The sequence below is a fragment of the Lepisma saccharinum genome, chromosome 2, assembly GCF_977018435.1.
Source record: "Lepisma saccharinum chromosome 2, izLepSacc3.1, whole genome shotgun sequence".
NCBI lineage: Eukaryota > Metazoa > Arthropoda > Insecta > Zygentoma > Lepismatidae > Lepisma > Lepisma saccharinum.
In genome coordinates, this window is record NC_139230.1 from 63,521,836 (window position 1) to 63,543,219 (window position 21,384).

Consider the following 21,384-nt stretch of genomic DNA (forward strand, 5'->3'; position numbering starts at 1 on the left):
GTCTGCAAAGCTGTACTAGCTACCTAATCATAACTACAAATTGCAAACACACATTCTAATTTTGTAAATTTTTTATGTGTAAAAATCTGATCAGAAGTATACAAAGAATGTAAATAAATGTACAAATATAAATATACAGTTTTTTTTAAAAAAAAATATGTAAATGCACATATAAAGGTCGGAGTTGACATTTGTACTAAAAAAACAACATGAAAATGAGCAAGCCATTTAAACAAAAAAAAAAAGCCAAGAGTCTATTCAGTTCAATTTCTGAAAATATTTCACAAAATAACTAATGTATGAATACTCCTGAGCACCAAAAACAAACAAAACATCAAAATTTATATGACAATGTAATTTTTTGTTCAGTTAGGTAAGAAACAATAATTTTACACTGTATATGGTGTTGCACTAGAAATTACAAAATTTATTTGCAATGTAAAATTTAGCTGATGAATATTCTCAGAATTAATCAATTGTAGTATGACCAGCAGTTTTAGTCGGTGAGTGGTCTATATTACACAGGGAACCGTGTAACTTCATACTCCTCAAAGGCATCCTACAAAAAACATTAAAAAATTGATAACTTTTCAGATAAACAATGTTGAATTTCAACAATTTAAATGTGTGCACAAGTAGGAATGAAACTTAGATAATTTCTATTTTATATAGGATAACGATGGGGCAAATGGACAATTGGGGGGCAAACAGATTCTCTAAGAAAATTACAAATATTTTTATGTTGAAGTTGGCAATGGTGCATCAGTTGGAGTTGTGAATTGAAGCAGAATGTGTGTGAAGAAAAATGTTGCATGCAGGAACTCCAATTGAAAAAAAATGCATCATGAATGTAAGAATTCCATGGATTACAATAGCCTGGTCAAATTTATGGTTTGAAATGTGGAGACAACAGGCCCTCCATAGGCACAGAAGCATTGCCTTGCCACCATGCTGCTACCATCCAGTGTATTTATTTTAAATTGAAGCCCAAGGGCCACATCACCTTGTCATTCTAGTTAATGTAGGAACAACCTGAAACATTGTCAACATGAGAAAATCATTTTGTTGAAAAGAGTAAAATAAATAAATTGTAAATTGCAAACTGTGTAAGAATGTTGTATTTTTTCCAGAAAAAAGGGTAATAAACAAAGAACAAGATTTATTCCAGTGAAGCCGAAGAGTAGATGGAAGAACTATGTTACTTCTGCACAGTGCTGGATCTACAAGCCGCAAAATCCCATAGTGCGAGGAGGATGACAAGTAAGCCTTTAGGGGGTCCTCAGCCACTGACATAGTAGAAGGTTTGTTTATGCATATGTAAAAGAAGAAGAAGAAAAATGCAGTAACTCAGCAGTACAGAAACGAATACATTATGTACAAGTAAAAGTAAAATCAGTGACAGATCTACAAGGTGCAAAACCCTGCACTGTGGAGACAAGTAAGCCTTTAGGGGACCCTCAGCCATTGACATAGTTCATCTACATGTATGGAAAAACTAAACTTAGTTCCTCATGGGTACAGAATCAAATACATATTTACAGGTAAAGTTAAAGTTCCCTTTGCATATAGTATGAAGGCACATTTAGGGTATGTGGGGGTAGGGCCCCACACATTTTTGATGTTGACCTTCTTGGAGGTGATGCAATCAGCACCATGCTGCAGCTGCCTTTACCCTCCCAGGTACCATTTGGTTTGGGGCTGGGTGGCCCTAGAGCCACATTTTGCAAGCACAAAGCAGGAAAAATTCCAACCTTAGATAGGCCACCACAGGTCCCCCCCGGGCAGTCAGACTAAAATCAAATCAGGCTAGAAATTCACGAGAAATGTAGTGGTGAAGGTTTCTTCTACCTCTCTTTAATCAGGGAAAAGGTTATGACTGCATGATTACATACTGGTAATGTGCTAATTGCTCACAATTAAATATCAACTAAAGGTTAAAAGATTAAAAATCAGTAACTTACATGTGTGAGCAGGAGATTATTCGAACTACGTTTCGATGGTTATACTCTCTCCTTCTTCAGGTTGAAACGATGTTTTCAGACACCTGACATGGTGCCTCAACCATCACTTTCTTGACGAGGCACCATGTCAGGTGTCTGAAAACATCGTTTCAACCTGAAGAAGGAGGTAGTATAACCTTCGAAACGTAGTTCGAATAATCTCCTGCTCACACACGTAAGTTACTGATTTTTAATCTTTTAACCTTTAGTTGAGACTGCGTGATTGTGACAAATGTATCATTTTCCAGGTGTGAGAAAACAGCATCATATACTCTATGTGATCAGAAGTATCCGGACACCCACCTGAAAATAAAGTACAAGTTTGGGTAACCCTCCATCCAGAACACTGGCAGTCAATACAGTGTAGGCCCACCCTTAGCCTTGATGACAGCATTCACTCTCACAGGCATACTTTCAATCAGGTGCCGGAAAGTTTCCTGAGGAATGGCAGCCCATTCCTTGCAGAGCGCCAAAATGGGAAGAGGTGTTGATGTGGATCGGTGTGGTCCAGCACGAAGTCCGCATTCCAAAACATTCCAGAGATGTTCTATGGTATTCAAATCAGGACTCTGAGCAGGCCAGTTCATTAGTGGGACGTTGCTGTCGTCAAACCACTCCCCCACAAGCCCTGCAGTATGGACAGGTGCTCGGTCGTGTTGAAAGACACAATGGTCAACCCCAAACTGGTCTTCGACGGTAGGCAGCATGAAAGCTGTTAAAATGTCAACGTAAGCTTGTGCTGTGACATTGCCATGTAAAGCAACAAGGGGGCCAAGCCCCCTCCAGGAGAAACATGACCACACTGTAACCCCGCCACCTCCCAATTTCACTGTTGGCACTATACAGGCTGGTAGATGTCGTTCACCAGACATTCGCCACACCCACACCCTACCATCGGATCGCCACATTGTGTACTGTGATTCATCACTCCACACAACGGTTATCCACTGTTCTATGGTCCAGTTTCGATGCTCCTTGCACCACACGAGGCGGCGTTTGGCATTTGTCTGTGTGATGTTTGACTTATGGGCAGCTGCTCGGCCATGGAAACCAACTTGCCGCACCTTGCGCCAAACAGTAATGGTGCTTGGAGTAGTTTCTGATGCAGTTCGGAATTCCTGTGTGATGGTGGCGATGGATGATTGACGATAATGCTGTACGACTCTCTTCAACACTCGATGGTCTCTGGAGGTCAACATGGGAGGTTGGCCTGCATGCTTTTGGGTTATACACATCCCTTCACTATAACATCGGAAACAGTGGACAGAGGGATGTTTAGGAGGGTGGAAATCTCACACACAGACTTCCTACACAAGTGGCACCCAACCAACTGACCATGTTGAAAGTCTGTGAGTTCCTCAGACCATCCCATACTCCTGTCTCACACTCTCTGCAGACTACTGAGTTCGCTGACTATGTGTATCATGAACGTTTTAATGTCTTTGGATGCAAATAGTTTGTGTGTGGAATATGTTAGTGCAAACAAAAAAAAAAATAACTTTGTGACTTTAGACTTTATTTGCTCCAGCACTGATCAAATTTACCCCATATCTCTGGGGAAAATTGGATTACAACAGACTTTTGTTCAACATGTGTTATAATCATTAGAAATTAATTCAAGTTTGACTATGTAGTTTCTACAAGAAAATATATGAGACTTTTGTTGTGTGCCATCCACATGTGTTTGTGATCGTCACTTCATCTACTTTATCTCATCACCTTTCATCTTCATCTTTGCAATTAGCCCAAACTGGCAGAAACAGGAAGGAGAATAAATCAAATGAATCAACATGTAAAGAAAACAATTTAATTAGTAACCTTTTTAAGAGTCACACTGCATGCCGTTTTCCAGGCTTTAGGAAATTGAAAGCATTGTAGGAGGAGAGCAGCTGGTCAGTCCTGTCCTCCCACTGTGCGCTATTTCAGGAGGGCCAACACTGATGGGCTAGTGCCGGTCAGTGCAGTCCATAGTGTTGGTTAATGAATGCTTGCAAATAGTTAATTAAAAATGTGAATTTAAATACACAAAATTAATCATTCTAAATTTTAGTTGGAGTTAGCACTGGTCAGTGTGACTCTACATAAATCCTGAAAGTTTGTTGTTAATCTTTAATACACTTTGAAAACAAAGTGATTGGAGTTTCTGAATTCTATATTTGTCTTATCATGTCTGAATTACATTTTGGATTTTACTATCTTTAAAAATTATTTTTTTTTTAAAATAAAGGATTGAACTCTTGTATCACACCAGCTAAATTATTCAGGAACACTCCTAGTCAGGGGGTTCTGTAAATAATGCATGTCTTACAAGCTTAAAACCTCAATGCACACTTGTGGTTAGGAGATGCATTTTAAAAGAAAACATTACACTTTCTAAAAGAAAATAAGGAAATTCATATTTATTAGAGCACTACACTTATACTGTGAAAGAAAGTATTTCTAAAGTATGGCTGTCATACAATAGATGAGTACGTGATCTGTACAGAACGTAGACAATTAGCATTTATAGAACAGTCCATTCAACTAATTTTTTAGCAATACAAGGAGGAAGAAAAAGAATATCCCCACCCAATACATATCATACATGAAAAGATTATTAGGATAAATTACATCATTTATGATTAATACTTACACAGAATCTGGGCTCATACCAAATTGAGAAAGGTTTCCAGTCTAGAGCAGTTATTGTCAGTTGTCTCACAAGCAGTACATGCAATTCAGTCTGATAGAAAGGAAGAAAAAAAATACATTTATTAATAAGTATACACAATATTATTATCTAATAATTGCATATCAGTACACTACTTTTATTAGCAAAATCACTGAAAAGTTAGCAAAACAATATATTTTCTCGAAATATTCTGGAATTTGCATCAACGATTTAATCACAATACAGGTTTATTTTGTAAAATGCAAAACAACAGTTGCATGAACAGATTGAACAGCTGAATTTTGTCAGACTATAAGTGATATCATTGAATTTTATGACATGTAGAATAACAATGAGCTCCTGCTGAACATAATGGTTAGCACTGTTGTATTTTGTGCAAGCAGTTCCAGGTTCGATTCCTGGGGGGAACTCCAAGATTTGGTGTTAGCCCAGAATATTGAAGACAATAGGAAGCTACTTGAAAACAATGGTAGTGGACACTGCTCTCGTAAGCTCAAAAATAGTGGTAATGGGACACAATATGCTGATCAGACATCACCCAATGTACAGCTACTTATACGTACGGCTTTGGCCCTCAATGGACTATTTGCACAATTGACTTCAGAGTTGAGTAACGGCACATTGAAAATAAGGATCAATGCACTTTGCCTGGTTATGAAATGCATAAGTGCACATGTACCTTTATGAACAGTACATGTGTGGCATCACATAACAGCACTTCTTGAAAACAGTATCAAATGTATCCTGTATGTATCAATATTGTTTGGAGGAAGCAAGCGAATGTCCTGTGGAAAGTGTGTTTCATGGTCAACAGCTGTCTTCAACTTTTCAATAGTGCACAATTGATGAGCAAAACTTCTGTCCCTAATGTAGTAGTCTGGAGCTGTTAAATTTGGGGAGCATGAAGGCCAGGTGAAATCAATGAAGTCAGGGGAGCTGGCATATGGGAAACCAATATCGAAGAAGGGTGCAACTAGTGTGTGACTGAAACCAGCTGCTAGGTCTACATTTTTGGAACTACAAAGTTTTCAAATTTCTCAACATAGCTCCCACAGTTGGTGGAGAACCAAGAAGTACAGTCTAATAATTCCAAATCACCACAACATTCTCATCTGTGTGTGGCTCTTAATGTACCATAGAATATAACGACAGTCATAGGATCAGTACAGAAACTTCTGTCTTCATAATAAACTATATCAAACAGCCCTCGAGGGCCAGGGCCTGTCTAACGATCACCAGCCTTACTCCCACATGCCTCAGCAGAGGAATGCAATCATCCAACCATTTATGTCAACATGATAAACCCCCAGTCATTCTTTTAGGTTTTCATGACTGGATTACGCTACTAATTCGTAGCGCCCCAAATTCCTGACAATAGTAGGTGGCCACTGGTCCCACATGCTGGCTGAAATCTCAGGAATAAAGTTATTATGCTTTCCCCAGGAGCAGCAGCGTATATTCTGGGTCATCTAGGTAATCGGAGATGACACAAGTATTTAAAAAATAAATGTGCTTAATTTCTTCTTGATATTCTTTTGAACCAATTTTCGATTCACATATTTATTTGCTTCCAGCATACGGGAGGGGAGAGGGAGAGGAAACACTGCTTCTTAGGTCCGGTGATTCCATGGCCAGGGTAACCTCCTTCTGGTGAGAATCCACCAGCTCCACCCCAGAGCCCTTGTGATTCCCTCGGCTGGCGACCATTCTTCCATTTTTCCCCTATGGCCTTTGTATTGTAGAAGCTCTGTTGTTTACAGCAGGGAAATTTCTCAGGAACGGGAATTATGGGAGAGGAATTTTTTTAGCATCCACAGAGAATTTCATTCTCAGAAAGGCAGGAACACAATAAAAGATTTTAGCGAGGAATTGAATGCATGTGGTAGGTGGTGTGGCGATTCGAAAATTCATTATTTGTTTAGATGTTAGTGGTTTAGTAGTCACGCTAGTGCTGTGTTTACTGAATTTGCAGACAATGGATATAATAGAAGATTTGTATGTGAAACAATTTGGAACGAGATTTTTTCCAGAGGAATTGCAACTTATATTTCCGTGTCTAAAAACAAAAATTGGCCTTCCCGATGGTGCAGTGCACCTTGCAATCAAGGGGTCCCAGGTTCAATATCCGGTGGAGGCACATAGTGGTTCAGATCCCACTGTAAACTGTAGAACTAGTCCCGATTAGCCTTACTGTGCATAAAGTGGACTTAAAACACCAAATCAATCAATTAAAACAAAAATCGGCAATGCTCAACTCACTGGGTACTTGGGTAACTTAATGAGGGATTTCATTTTACTAATACATGCCTTTCATATTAAATTTTATATTTTCATAGCTTTGTCATACTTTCTTGTTTTATTATATGAAATTCTACACAGAGAATAACTGCAATCAGAAGAGTTAATTGATAGTGGTCACAACAATAAGAAAACATTTTCCACACAATATTCATAAATGCTGTACGGATGCTGAGAAAAAATTGCAGGCAGACTTTGGGAGTGGGTGGATGAATCAAGGGTCAGAGATTACCCACTAGTTAAAACCAGCATATGCCACTTCCCAGGAGACTTGAACCAGATTTTGTCACATAGTCCAAGCCCGATACCTAACGCTTTAGACTTCATGGCCACAGTGCAGGACAATTCTGTCTTCATGGTCTTCATGGTCAGGTATACTAATCTTTTGCAAAGTAAATTTACCAATCAGAACATCATGACTTATGCATAGTATTAATATGAAAAATACTGAACACTTTACCCTGGGGGGTAAAGGCAGTCAGGGGCGTGATGCTGATCACATCACCCCCACTCACGACCGGATCAAGAAAGTGTGGGGCGTTACCCCCATGCCCCCTAAACGCCTTAATGGTGTGGTGCCAAGCACAGGGTAGCACTTTACCTTTTTACCTTTTACCTGAACACTAGATAATGCATAGCAAATATTGAACATAGTGAATACTCATTTAGTAAATTGTTTGCACTTTACTGAAGAACGAAATTGCAAAATGTGTAATCTCAGAAATGCAGCAAGTTAATGAAATAATGTATGAACACATACAGATGATGTGACTCATATAACATGAATTAACAGCTTTGAAAATGCATATATAAATGAAAAACAAATGTTATGTTACATGTACAGTTATGTTCTTGGCATTATAAATTACAAAGCAGAATAACATCATCTACTTAAATGTCTTCATTACTTCTAAAATATCCTCTATTATTGACAAATACTGGAGGAATGATATTTTTGCCATATAAGACTATAAAAAATCTGCTTCCTTAGCACAGACTATTGAAAGGATGGGTCATTCATGCAAATACGTATTAAAGACTTACGTTGGGCCAATGGTGGTTGCCAACGTTTCTCCAACCATGGAAACGTGAGTCAAAATCAGTTTTAGAAACAACATTTTAATGCTAAGACAACTTTCAGGAGAACGCTGAAAATTCTAGACTGTAAAATAAGTGACATGTAACAGTGTTTGTTTTCGAATATTACAGTCACAGCACATACTGGAAATATAATATATTTTTAATGAAAGTTGAAGCTATTTGTAACTTGCAGTCACTCACCAGTCCATTGTAGCTGCCATGGATGAAATGTGTGTTGGGAATTGCTTATTGTTTGTCTCTTTTGCTGTAGTAGAACAACAACATTCTTACAGGTATTATTGTGAAGGTGGTTAAGCAATGTTATGTACAGACTAAATTCCATGAAAGATGAAAGGTCAAAACTAAGTGAACTCTAGAAGGTTTTTGTGCTACCACTTGAAGGTATAGTGCCTTGAAAACAATGATACATTTGCAAGTGTATGTCCAAGAAATGATGAAGTAACATTGATATTAGTGTACAAAAAATGAATCAGGTGACCAAGCAAATCAGCAAACACAGCATGTAGGGTGATTATATTTCCCCAGTCGACAATTTGGTGTATTCTCAGAAGTGACTCTCACTTGGACAGTACACACGACAGATTTTGCAAACAAGCACTTTGACTCAATGTAATGTTGCCAGGTTTGCAAAGTGCAAGAGGTGAAAGTTTTTCTCAGTGAGAATGTTCCATGTCGTTGGATCGATCATATTTCAGCCAAGATCTCCAGACTTCATACCAATCATTTCTTGCCTTTGTGAATGATTTGATATTTGTACCACCCTTCAGTGCTACCTTAGAGGATGTACAGCTGAAGCTATCATACAAGTAGATAATGGAGAAAGAACGATCTGAAGTTGACTATCATGGCATGTGTAGTATTACCTGTGGAAACTTGAAACGCAGAGTTTCATTTTGTACCTCTTTTCACTAAAATAATTAAAATCTTCTAATAAGAAATGTTTAGAGTAACCCTACACTTAATGGAGTGCACATGGCTGCAAGTGTCATATTTACAATTTCATTATAGGTTTCTACAATCACTACTTACGTCAGTGATGTCAGTTGGTTTATAGAGACCAACAAAAGGGTTATTTTCAACATTAGCTGGTAGGGGATCTTTGAAGAAATAGATGTCATCGAGTTTTCTCTTCATATATCCTGGACATGGATGAAACAATATGATCCGAATCTTGCTGAGCCGATTCCAGTCAGCTTTAGGATTTACATTCTGAAAGGAATATATAAGTCAAACTCAACATAAGACTATTCAACTTCTCAAATATTTTACATATCTAGCAAAGTGTTATTCATATCAATGGATCAAATTAGAATTATTATTATTACAGCCTGGATTTTTAGGATAGGTACAAAAAAATAGAAAAAGAGCATATAATAGAAATGAACACTAAATATTGTGAATAATCAAAAGTCGAAAATTCAAAATCTCTCGTCCAAATTGAAAAGAAAATATAAAGAAAGGGGTGAAATTTAACAGTCTGTTAGTATACGTATGAGCACAGGGCTCACCCTGACATATAATTATAAGTTTCTTAGGACCAACTAATGATATCACTTTCTGGTCTTGTGTAGATGTGACTTGGAATGTCTGTGGCCAGCTGATACCAGTTATATGTTGCGGCATTACTCTCAGTCAGCGTAGACACTTCATTTTGATGACAGTACGTGTTTAGTGAGTGCTGCGCTCACACGTATACCAATCTCATAACCATTTTCTGAAACATATTTTATTTCTGTGCACACTAAATTTGTGTTGTGTCACTGGTTTCTGGTTTTATTCTTCAAGGTTATGTTATTTGACTCCAATCACTTATTACAGCTACTAATTCGTGCTCAATCAACTTTGGAATATGATATTCGTCATGAATGAAGAGCAGCATTTCCGAGCATGGTATTATAATAGGTAATTAGTAACTTTGCAATACAAAAATATAATTTTGTTTGCTATTATAGAATAAATAAGACAAATTTTATTTATAAGTACCATACAGGTTGTTTATAAAGTCCCGGTACCATTACAAAGAAACAGCTAAGAAAATACATGCAATAGATTGGATTGGATTGATTTGTTATTTTAAGTCCACTTTATGCACAGTAAGGCTAATCAGGACTGGACCTACAGTTTAAAGTGGGATCCGAACCACTATGTGCCTCCACCAGGAATCGAACCCAGGACCCCTTGATTACAAGGCGATGAAGCTACCATCGGGGAGGCCAAATACATGCAATAGAATAATGCTATTGATTGCAAAATGTGTATTATAACACTGATAATGACGGTTTGTTTGTTTACTTTTGTTGCAGGTGTGATTGACCAAAATGACAACACTACAAGAGAAAGCACAATGCGTGCTCTGGTATGCTGAGTACAAATCACCAGTAACTGTTCAGCGAGAATTTTGACGTCGATGCGGAAGAGATCCTCCTTCTGAATGAAGCATTATGAGATGGCTGCAGAACATCAGAGAGACTGGTAGTATTAAGGACTTTCCTCAAAGTGGATGACCAAGTGTATCTGATCAAACTGTCGACAAAATCCAAACTGCATTTAAATGCAGCCCACAGAAGTCATTTCAACGAGCCTCACAGGAATTACTGGTGCCACCAACATTCCCTGGGACAGCACTAAATCTATACTTGAGCATAGCAATGTGTAAGTAATGCCTTCGGGTACTCATCCTGAGCCTTCTTTTGGACTGTCGACTCATCATAGGTTTGAGCAATAATAAATTTATCCTCCAGATTCTACTTATTGACAATTTTTAAATGAACAAATAACCCATCAGATATACTATCGATACTCACATCAGTAAAACCAATAAACCCTCCCCCCAAGGTCCGTTGACCTGTGTTTGCCACTCGCTTTGGAAGGTCTGTTCATAATGTGCCTTTCGAGCAAGCCGAGGTGGTTGTAAAACTATGATGTCATACACATGACAGATCGCTGGGGAAAGTTTAGTATCCGCTAGTTTTAGCAGGGGAAACGTGTTTCTGTGTTCTTTCCTTGCTCTTGTATTTGTGTATTCACATGTATTTTCAGTCATTTTGTTGTGTTTTTCATATTGTAGTGTGAGTGATAATAATAATGTCTAACTGTGCTGTGAGCACATGTCGAAACTATCTCAGGAAAACTAAAAATGTTGATATTGTTTACCATAAATTTCCTCCAAACGAGAAGTTCCGAAAAATCTGGGAGAGCAAATATTATCGAAAAGACAAATTTCAGGTTTCTAACTCGAGTATTTGTTCTTCACATTTTTCAGCAGAATGTTACGAACGCGATTTAAAATCAGAATTATTAGGAATTACACCAAAGAAGAGACTGAAGAAAGATGCCATTCCTACATTGTTACTTCCAGTTACACATGTGCAGGTCAGTGTCGACAACAGCGTTCGTGCAAGACGTGCAAAGGCAAGATGTGCTAGGAGAAGTGTTCTCTCTAAGGTAAGTGAACAATTATTTGTGAACAGCAGCATGCCACCTCAACAACAAAAGCCTTTATCTGTATTGTCATTCATTTGTTCAATAGAAAGTGAAAAAATCGAAAACACCAAACAACTGCAAGTGCTTCGTGGGGAAAATGAAAAGCTAAAGACAGATATAAATAATTGTCACGAGGAAATCAAAAACCTTAAAATCAATTTGCAAAATTGGCAAGCAAGGTATAAGAAGGGTTTGAAGTCAAAAGTGGCTTTAAAAACAAGGGAGCGGAAGAAAGTGAAAACTATAGTGAACAAAAAAGTAAGACAAATTTTGAACGAAGCTTTTACTCCAGGGCAAATCAACATGTTAATTAAGGGAAAAAGAAAGCAGAGGTGGAAACAGGAAGATATACAGTAATTCCTGCATTAACACGAAGGGCAATCAGTGAACTATTGTATAGCTACCCACATGAGATCAGAGGTCAGAACTCCATTACCCAGCATTGCAGCACTTCGTTGCTGGGCGTAGAAATTGAGACTCCCACTGGGAATTCTTGCACCAGTTTTGAATATTATGAAACATCAGGGGCAGTGTTTGACTGAAGTGGAAAAACTGAGTGTCAAATTGTTTGATGAAATGAATGTTAACAGACGAGTGTGCTACGACAGTGAAAATGACAGAGTTTTGGGTCCCCATAGAAATGTTCAGATTGCAATGCATCGAGGATTGACAGGTGAATGGAAACAGACAGTATACTCTAACTTTGATATGGCTATGACCAAGGGTTTGTTGTTTGATATTATATCAATGGTTGGGGTAGCTGTGTATAAAATAGTCGCAATAGTTTCGGATCTAGGTGGAAGTAATAGAAAGCAAATGAAACATGATCAATGAACCCAGAGCTTCTCTTCTTCCCGTTCTTTCCAGCACTAGCCGTGGGTAAGTTTATACTTTTACATACTTAATTCTTCTATACAAGATTACTTTCATGTATTCTGTGTAAGTTGTTTTGCGATGCTCTTCAGTATGTGTTTTTCCTCTTAAAAACAAGAGCGTTGCATGCTTTACAGTGCTGAAAATAGCAGACACGCAGAGAGTATCATGCTGATGACGTCACAGAACCCTGCCAAGGTTGTAAACACGAGGATTGACAAAAAGGCTTGTCATGACCAGACCTTCTAGAGCGGGGAAAAGTGGGCTTCGATGGACCTTGCCCTCCTCCTTATGCACAGATCTCAAGACAGTTGACAATTGAGACCTACTGTTAACATTAGATGGTTTGTCTAACATAATTGAAAGAAAATCTGATTTTTCAGTTTATTTAAACATTTTTTCACTCACGACATCATTCATTGCATGTATTAGATCAATGCATTGCATACTTTACAATGATGAAAGTAGCACTTTGAAAAATTTTAATCCTGATGACGTCAAAGAAACCCTGCCATAAACATGGCCGCTGAAAAAGAAAAGGCCTTTTATGACCAGACCTTCAAGCGGCCGTCGGGTGTCTTCCAAACAGGTAGAGAGATTTGCACATTTTCTGCAATGACCTGGATCAGCAAACACCGTTGCCTTCAATAGAAAATGTAGTGCGAGTGGGAAAGAGTACTGAGCTCTTATTCCGATGTGCTAAACTTAGCAAATTCCTTGCACATTTCTAGACGTTTCATGGTGTTGCTTGGCTTATTTCGCACAAATATGAGACTATTCTGTCTTATTTTTTACTTCTTCTCTAAAATATTTAAAATGCAGTATTTATATTGCTAAGTCATTGCTGCATCTGCCGATGATTGGATGCCTCGCCTCTGACGTATTTATAAACTATCTTCAATGTGATTAATGTAAAAAGATATTCGACAAAATGACAATAAACAATAAAATTCATGTGTAGCACCACGTTCACCATATACCAACTGCGTTACTCTGGAACACATATACCAACGTAGGGTTAAAGGTACTCTTCTATGGCAAAGATTCTTATGAGGAAAGGAGACTGGGACTAAGATATCATACTTCTAATTTGATTACTCACCACTTCATTGACATTTAGTATATTAAAAGGAATATTCTGTTTTAGTATAACTGCACAGCCTTTCAAATCTGAAAGAGGTTGCTCCCACCATATCATTTGGAGTCTGTGTTGGAAGTCTGTCTTCCATGAGAGCAGATATATTTATAATATACATTTTGGGGTCAGACTCATGGAGTTCCATACCAGAATAAACAGCAGCACATGCAATTTCAGACATGGCTGCATATTATTATTACATTGTAAAAGAAAAAACAAAACATTATGCTGTTATCAAGCTTAGATTTTTTTCTAATAAGAATGGTTTATGATTAATGGAGTTCTATCATATTATTTTCTAATAATCGTAGTGACGTGGATGAATCTTATTCTTCACTCTCAAAAGCAGAATCAAAATGAGACCACAGACTCCACAGAACTAAAACTTGCAGGACATAAAGAATTCTTCACCACTGAAAATTTCTGTTCACAGACTGTCATAATAGGTGGCATTGAGATTGGGGTTAAATGAAATCAAATCCTACTTAATGACATTCTGCAAACTACTTTGATTTCAACTCACATGCTACCTCATGCGCGAACTACTAAAAGGTAGTGCATAATGTACTACTCTGTGGATTTCATAAGGAGGTAAAGATACAGGGTGTTCCATTTACAACACAACCCGGACTTGAGGATAGTACAAATTTTGAACCAGAAGTGGTACACATATAATCCATATACCAAATGGAAGCCTTGTTCATGCATATATTTTTAAATTTGGAACAATGATTGGATTTTATTAGTGTCCATGCAGTGTTGCAAGATGTAATGGGAAGTGTAAATTAAATTTTTTACAAAGCATTAAAAATGGTATATAACACACACGTACAGACATGCCGTCAGTGATTTTCAGTTTGGTTAGGTCGATTAGCTCGGCATCTATGGCAGTGAAAAAATAAATGTTCATTTATGCCACCACTCCATGCTGCGTCTTTTGGTCTCTGGGGTTGAATTGTGCAACCATGTTTCATCACACATGATGATGGATTGCAACAATTCATCACCTTCTGCTCGAAACCGATTCAGCAGCTGTTCACAGACCGTCCTGTGTGTCCACTTCTGATCGAATGTCCGCTGGTGGGGAACCCACCTTGCACAGATTTTGTGGAAGCGTAAGTGGTCGTGAATGATTGTCTCAACACTCCCAACACTGATATTCACCTCGGCAGAAATATCCCGCACTGTTACGCGTCGGTTCTCAAGAATCATTTGCTCAACACGTGCGATATTCACTGGTGTGACTGCAGTCGGGCGAATGTGTCCATGCGCTTCATTTGTCACCAGCTCCCGTCCTTCACGAAACTGCTCACACCATTCGTACACTCTTGTCCGCGACATCGTTTGTTCACTATACTGTGCTTGCAATCGTCTGAAAATCTCAGCTGGTTTCACTTTCTCCTTCACGAGAAATTTGATTACACACCGCTGCTCCACAGCCACAGACACACTGCTTGCCGCCATGTTTGCTGCAACTGCTGCGCATGAGCAAAATATGTCATGCCGGGCGCTTGTTACTCGCAAAGGAATACATTACGTCACCCGCACGTTTCATCATGATCCGGCTATTCATCGACTTTTTACGTATGAAAATCCCGGTCAACCTTGAACGACCCTTGTATATCTTCTTTAACTTTTGTATCTTGAACTAATTGCTGAACAACACCAACAGATATGGTACCCTCTGTTTCAAAACTACCAACTACATCAGCAAGTATGTGAAGATTGGAGGAGTATTACTGAATTGCTTGAAGCCATGTCCCCCACTGTGCCAGCACCGGCTTTGGTGGCAATGGAATATCCGGTGCAGCCTTTTTTTTTTGGGCATCACTTAGTGATGGACACTTGAAAAACACTTTTTTCATATTTGACATAAGGCAGTCTATATACTTTGGGATATCTTGCTCAAATTTCTTCATATAGCCTATGAAGTTCATGTGCCAGGCAGATGATGTGAACAATTTTCGAATAGAGAACCTAAGGCTTTTACTGCCTTCAGCATAAACCTAGCCAGCATCTGTTACAAGTAGAAGAATCCTGTCATGCAGAACATCTTCTGGATATAGTAGCTGCATTGAGTTTTCAATATAGCCAGTGATTGTCGAGTGGTTTACATTCTCCATCTGTTCAACATGCACAAGGAATATTTATCCTGCCTGTTCCACTTCCAGAATACCCAGCACATCATTAACTATGTAATGCCCGCAACAGTCTGTCATATCATCAACTGATAACCACACGTTTTTGTCTTCACTTTATCTCGAATGTTATATGTAGTTTCTCTGTATTTATTTCTGACATAGGCCTTGCTAAGTATGCCCTTATGAGGGATTTCCTTGTCGCAATACTTGTGTAAGAACTCAAGAAGAGTATATTCTTCCAGCATCCACAGAGGGATACCAGACACGATAAATGCTTTGCACAGATCCTTGGAGAAAGAGGACAGTCGATCGCTCTGGCCCAGCTCCACATTTTGAAGTAGTGCCTGAACTTTCTTTATTTCTGTTGACAAGTTTCTTTTGTTGTTTCACCATGTCCAAATGTTGCAATACTGAAAATCTCTTCGAATATCCTACCCTGGTTTCACACAACTTACAAAACAGAATCTTGTTGTCAGTGGAGATCATATCACTCCCAAACATAGGTGTGCGCACCCAGGGGGGGGGGGGGCAATTGCCCCCCTTAATCATGGAGTTCGCAGATTTTTTCCATTGAGGGACAAGCAAGGTAGTTTCCATGGGGCATATTACCCTGATAATAGTGTTGAAATTATCACATTAATGTAAATTACTATGATTGAAATCAAATTATAAGTGTGAAATATATACTTTTAAGTTAACATTCGATTTCTAAGGGGGAGTTGTGGCCATCCTTGCCTACCCCACCCCCCTTTTCACACCTCTATGACCTGACAATATTATACGTTCACCTAGAAATTTAGTGTAGAGGAATCTTATTCCCATTATTGAACGATATTATACTCTAAAAAAAATGAAGTATTTTCAACCAAGTAAAGGTCAAAGTAACTGCGGTGGAAGGGGGTGCAGAGGTGCAACCACAGGGGGACAATGGGCATTGCCCTTCCCCAACCTTGGAAGGTAATCAATTGTAGCGGGCGAGGGGGCGGGGCAATATTGAGCTAAAAGAAAGCAAGAATAGCAGGACAAAAATGTACTCAAGATGGAATTTGTTTTCACATCTTTCTTGTATTATTTCTTCCAGAAGGCCAAGAGCACCTGCAGGGGGCACATAGAGGCAATTCCCCACTCGATATAAAATTTTGTACAAATAAAAATAAATTTCGTAAAATTTTGTTGCTTGCTTCACTCGCAATATCTGCTTTACTTACAGTCTTGTCAAGTTCAGAGCCATAGCTAGGAGACAGTGGGAGTTGGCCCTGGCCGCCGGAATGAAAAAATTGGAAAACAATGCCATGGCAGCCCATGAAATTTTTGTGTCATATTAAATTAACATTTCTTTCAGTTTGCAAAAATTTGGATCTAAAAATGTTCTTGCTCGCTTCGTTTGCAATTTTCATGTTTTCTGTAATACATTGTAAAATACCAGAGAGAGAGAGAGAGAAGATATAACTACTAAATACTTCAGACTCTTGCTGCTAAACAGTTTTGTCTTAAATGCATGAACACAATTGTTTGGAGGAAGAGGAGCGCAGCACATTTCAGCACATTTCAGAGACAAATTTGGTAGTGTCGTTGCCTTGTAATCAAGGGGTCCCGGGTTTGATTCCCAGTGGAGGCACATAGTGATTCGGATCCCACTTTAAACTGCAGGTCCAGTCCCGATTAGCCTTAATGTGCATAATGTGGACTTAAAACACCAAATCAAACAATCAAACAAACAGAGACAATTTATTTATTCGTTATGGTGCCTCTATGTTGCTGCATTACACCCATCAATGCAATGAAGCTAAAACAGTAAAATAAAGTGAGGTTTATCTTTCCTGACTGAACTTTCATCAAGTCCCACCTAATCAGAGGGTCTGCGCATGCCTATGCTCCCAAACTCTGTAACATAGCACCTCAGTCTCACAGCAACAGATTCCTCTACAGGGGGCATTCACACTGTTACACACTGATACTTGCCTGGCTCAAACGACAAGTGATCTTGAAATTCTCGTACACGATTGCAGATAGAGTAAGGGCTGTAATGTACCAAATGTTATCTGTACATTTTGTATTCTTTGTTTTCACGTCTTTCTTGCATTATTTCTTCCAGACAGCCAAGAGCACCTGCAGGGGTCACATAGGACAATTGCACCCTCGATACACAATTTTGTACAAATAAAAATACATTTCGTAAAATTTACTTTCTGTACTAGTTAGTAAGAAAATACTGCATCTGCTCTTATTTTTTTTGTCCACAATTTCCTTATCCTACTAGTGATAATATAAATTAGTCATTGCATTAAAGGTACAAGGAATAAATTATAAAATAATCGATTATATGCAAGACAATTACCAAATTATACAGAAATATGTCTTATTGTGAGAAAGTTGAAGAAATATGTTGTAAAAATGCAAAATTGGTAATATGTGTCAAAATATGCCTTGTCGTTCATCTTTTTCGGCTAATTTTCATCGGATATATAAAGATCTCAGCCCAGTATTCGTTCTGATGGCAAATAAAAAACATGTTACAACATCAAGTCCCGGGCCCATCATTTCTCTGAAACACTTGTCCAATTGGGAGACTTTTACTATATGAGTCAAGTGACTAAATACTATATTCACACTAAGATCCTTGCTTGCAAGATTATTTTTCTTTCTCATAGTTAAAATTTAATTATGAAATGCACCTTTGCCACATAATACTGGTAAAGAATTTAATAAAGTTATTGGCATAATTTACATGTTTGTTAATGAAACTTTGCAAAAGTGTAATGCAAATTCTTGCAAACTCAAAATACCCAGTCTCCGAAAAAGTAATAGCTGGTAAGGGTGATTAAAATTGAATCAATACTTTCTGATACTGATGACACTGATATCATCCAATTCCATTTAATCAGCATCGGTATTGGGTCAGGTTTAATGAGAATGTAGATAACTGTTAGAGGCTTTTAAAATCCAAACTCAGCTAGAAGATTCTCCCCACAATGTAAACATGTGTTGTTAAGTCTGCAGAATGACAACATTTCAATTTTTGTGTGTAGTATGCCATGAAATAAAAACAAGTGAAGCTGTGTATACATAAACTCACCTCAGATGCACTAACTTTGATACATTGACAACCATCCTGTTCATAAAATGGTGATTCCATGAGGACTTTCTTTGGAATGCTCAGTCTCCATCTGGATGGTCGAAATACATACATAGAGCTCACATCAGGATAGAGCTCATGATCCACATACACCTTCTGTGGCTCGTACACTTTCACAAACACCTTTATCCAATGTGTGAATCTGTTCCTAAAGACAAATTCTGAAATACGCTGTAAGAGTAAAATGTACACATTTTTGAAATCCAATATTATTTAATAGATATCTTCAAGTGTGTCAGATGACAAATATGTGTTGTTGTTACAATCATATATCATGTCAGGGACACAGGATGAAGATATCAAAATATGCACAAACATAAAATATGAGTGGAAAAGAAATGTTTTTCTTGTCAATATTCTGCTCTTATAAGAAGCAAAGCTATTTTACATTGAAGTGTTGCTTACTTACAAATTGGTAAATTCACAACACTACAAACAAAAGAGAACTTGCACTTCAATCGTGCATTCTTCTCATAACTATAAATGGAAGATCATTCCAGAAAGCTTCGAACTAACAGGAAAGTAATACCAACCTCATTGCACATATTATTGCTCATGTGGAAGTAAAGGCTTCAAATTAAATTTACAAATCTAGCTGGCATCACAGGTCATTACAATAGGAATAAAATGCACCTGCTCATTTACTAATCATGTATCATATTAATAAAAAAATAGTATTTCCAGTTTGAAAGCTTTTAGGACTTAACTTTTGTGCTGTTTGCAGATTTCAGAGGAGGGTTCCATTGCTTTCTTCACCTCCAAGTTCTATCCAAAAACCATCAGTTTATTGAATTTGTTTGTACGGCAAGTCTCAATAAATATCATGTAATAAATTATATTTGTCAACATTGTACTTTGAGATGGATAACAACCAGCTTTTCTTCAAATTTCAACACTCTCTGATGCCAACGATGTGATTCGAACAATTGTTCTTGGGTTTCCAGCCAGGATAAATCGCCATTAGCTTCCAATATTTCAAGCACATACTTTGCCCTCATCTCAGGGAAAATCAAATAGAGACCAAGGATGAGGTTAAATATGCATGTATTAAGATGGTAGCTTAGGTCCTGTCTTGTGATTGGTTTGTTCTGAATCCTGGTGTTCTATTGGCTGATGTCTTGGTTTTATGGAGAAATGGATTCCATGCCAGGCTGAGTTGGAGTCCCATGTCCTCGTTCACATTCGGGTTTTCCCATGCAATGGCTATGGGTTCCTTTCCTCTTATGTCAGTACATTTGGTTATGATTTTGTTGTCTGAAAATGTAATTCTGTGGCCTTCAGTGATGGTTTGTTCTGCTAGTCCTGACATTTCTGTTTGGAATAGTCTGATGGTGCATTGATGTTCATTGCATCACCATTTAATGGTGCATCCTCTTTCTAATATATATGGTGTCCCACATTCACAGGATATGTGATATACCCCTGGAGTACAGAGTTCCAAGTCATCTTTCTTGCCTAGTAAGAAATCTTCTTAATTTCATGGTGGCATGTAGAATAAATGATAACAGTTGTAATGGGGTGTTCCTCTCCTGTGTTGTGCACTGAAGGATCCTTACTTGTAACTGGCACATTCCCACTTTTGGCTGTCCGAGGTTGTGACAAATCACCTCTTCTAAGGGCCACATTACCCATGGCTGGTCCCCGCTGGAATGCAACTGCCTTGGTAAGTAACCTGTTGATATCTATGATGTTGTATCCATTCTGTTGTAGTGTGGTTCTAAGGTGGGTGAATTCGGATTGTAAATTTTCTTGGTCTGATATGGTTACTGTCCTGTGGGTCAGAGTGTTCAGGATGACAAGACTTTGTGCCTTGTGATGAAAACTCTGGGCATTTAGGTACAGGTTGGCATGTGTGTGTTTTCTATACACACTATTTCCAAGTGTGCCATCAGGTATGTGGCAAAGTAGGATGTCCAGGAATGGAAGGCAGCCATCTTCTTCTATCTCCATGGTAAATTTGATGATGGAATGGTGGTTGTTGATGAAATCCAGAAGTTGTGTAGTGCCAGTATTCCATGTCGCCAAATAACAAAAGTGTCATCCACATATCTGTAGAAGCAGGTTGGTGAGTGTGGGGCATCTGTCAGTGTTTGTTGTTAAAAAGTCCCATGTAGAAGTTAGCAACTGCCGGCGAGAGTGGTGAGGTCATTGGTTTGTTCATAATATTTGCAATTGTAGAGAGAAATATATGTAATAGAGCATGTGGTGGAAGAGATCTACTATGGCTGGCGGAAAGATGTTTCCCAGAAGTTCAAATGTGTCTTTCACCAGGACTCTGGTGAACATACACAAATACACAAAACAAGGGTCCCATTAACACCCATTGTCAGTGCTATAGCCAGACAGTCCAGCCTACTACCCTGCAAAATGTTTTACATCCCTGCTCCAACCTCTAGTTCGACAATTTGAGCACCATGTCAAGAACTCAGCTGTCAACTCAGAAACACCTTCAGTGTTCCCAAATGAACTCTAAATGTATTTTCCCTGAGATTTACACGAGTTTTCCAGAATCCTCACATTTTTTCCATTTTGCTCAATACACA

At 38.3% G+C, this 21,384-nt stretch overlaps 1 protein-coding gene across 1 annotated transcript in view; it reads right to left on the bottom strand.

The window, feature by feature from the left end:
- Positions 1 to 460: 460 nt before the first annotated feature.
- The window catches only part of LOC145982317 (uncharacterized), a 40,333-nt gene continuing 19,409 nt past the window's right edge, over positions 461 to 21,384 (bottom strand). Inside the window, exons 4-7 of the mRNA XM_083115878.1 lie at positions 18,782 to 19,012; positions 9,100 to 9,279; positions 4,633 to 4,722; positions 461 to 559 (exon numbers count right to left, since the gene is read on the bottom strand). Coding sequence (XP_082972004.1) covers positions 518 to 559; positions 4,633 to 4,722; positions 9,100 to 9,279; positions 18,782 to 19,012 — 543 coding nt within the window. The 3' untranslated portion in view covers positions 461 to 517. The remainder of the gene's footprint in view (positions 560 to 4,632; positions 4,723 to 9,099; positions 9,280 to 18,781; positions 19,013 to 21,384) is intronic.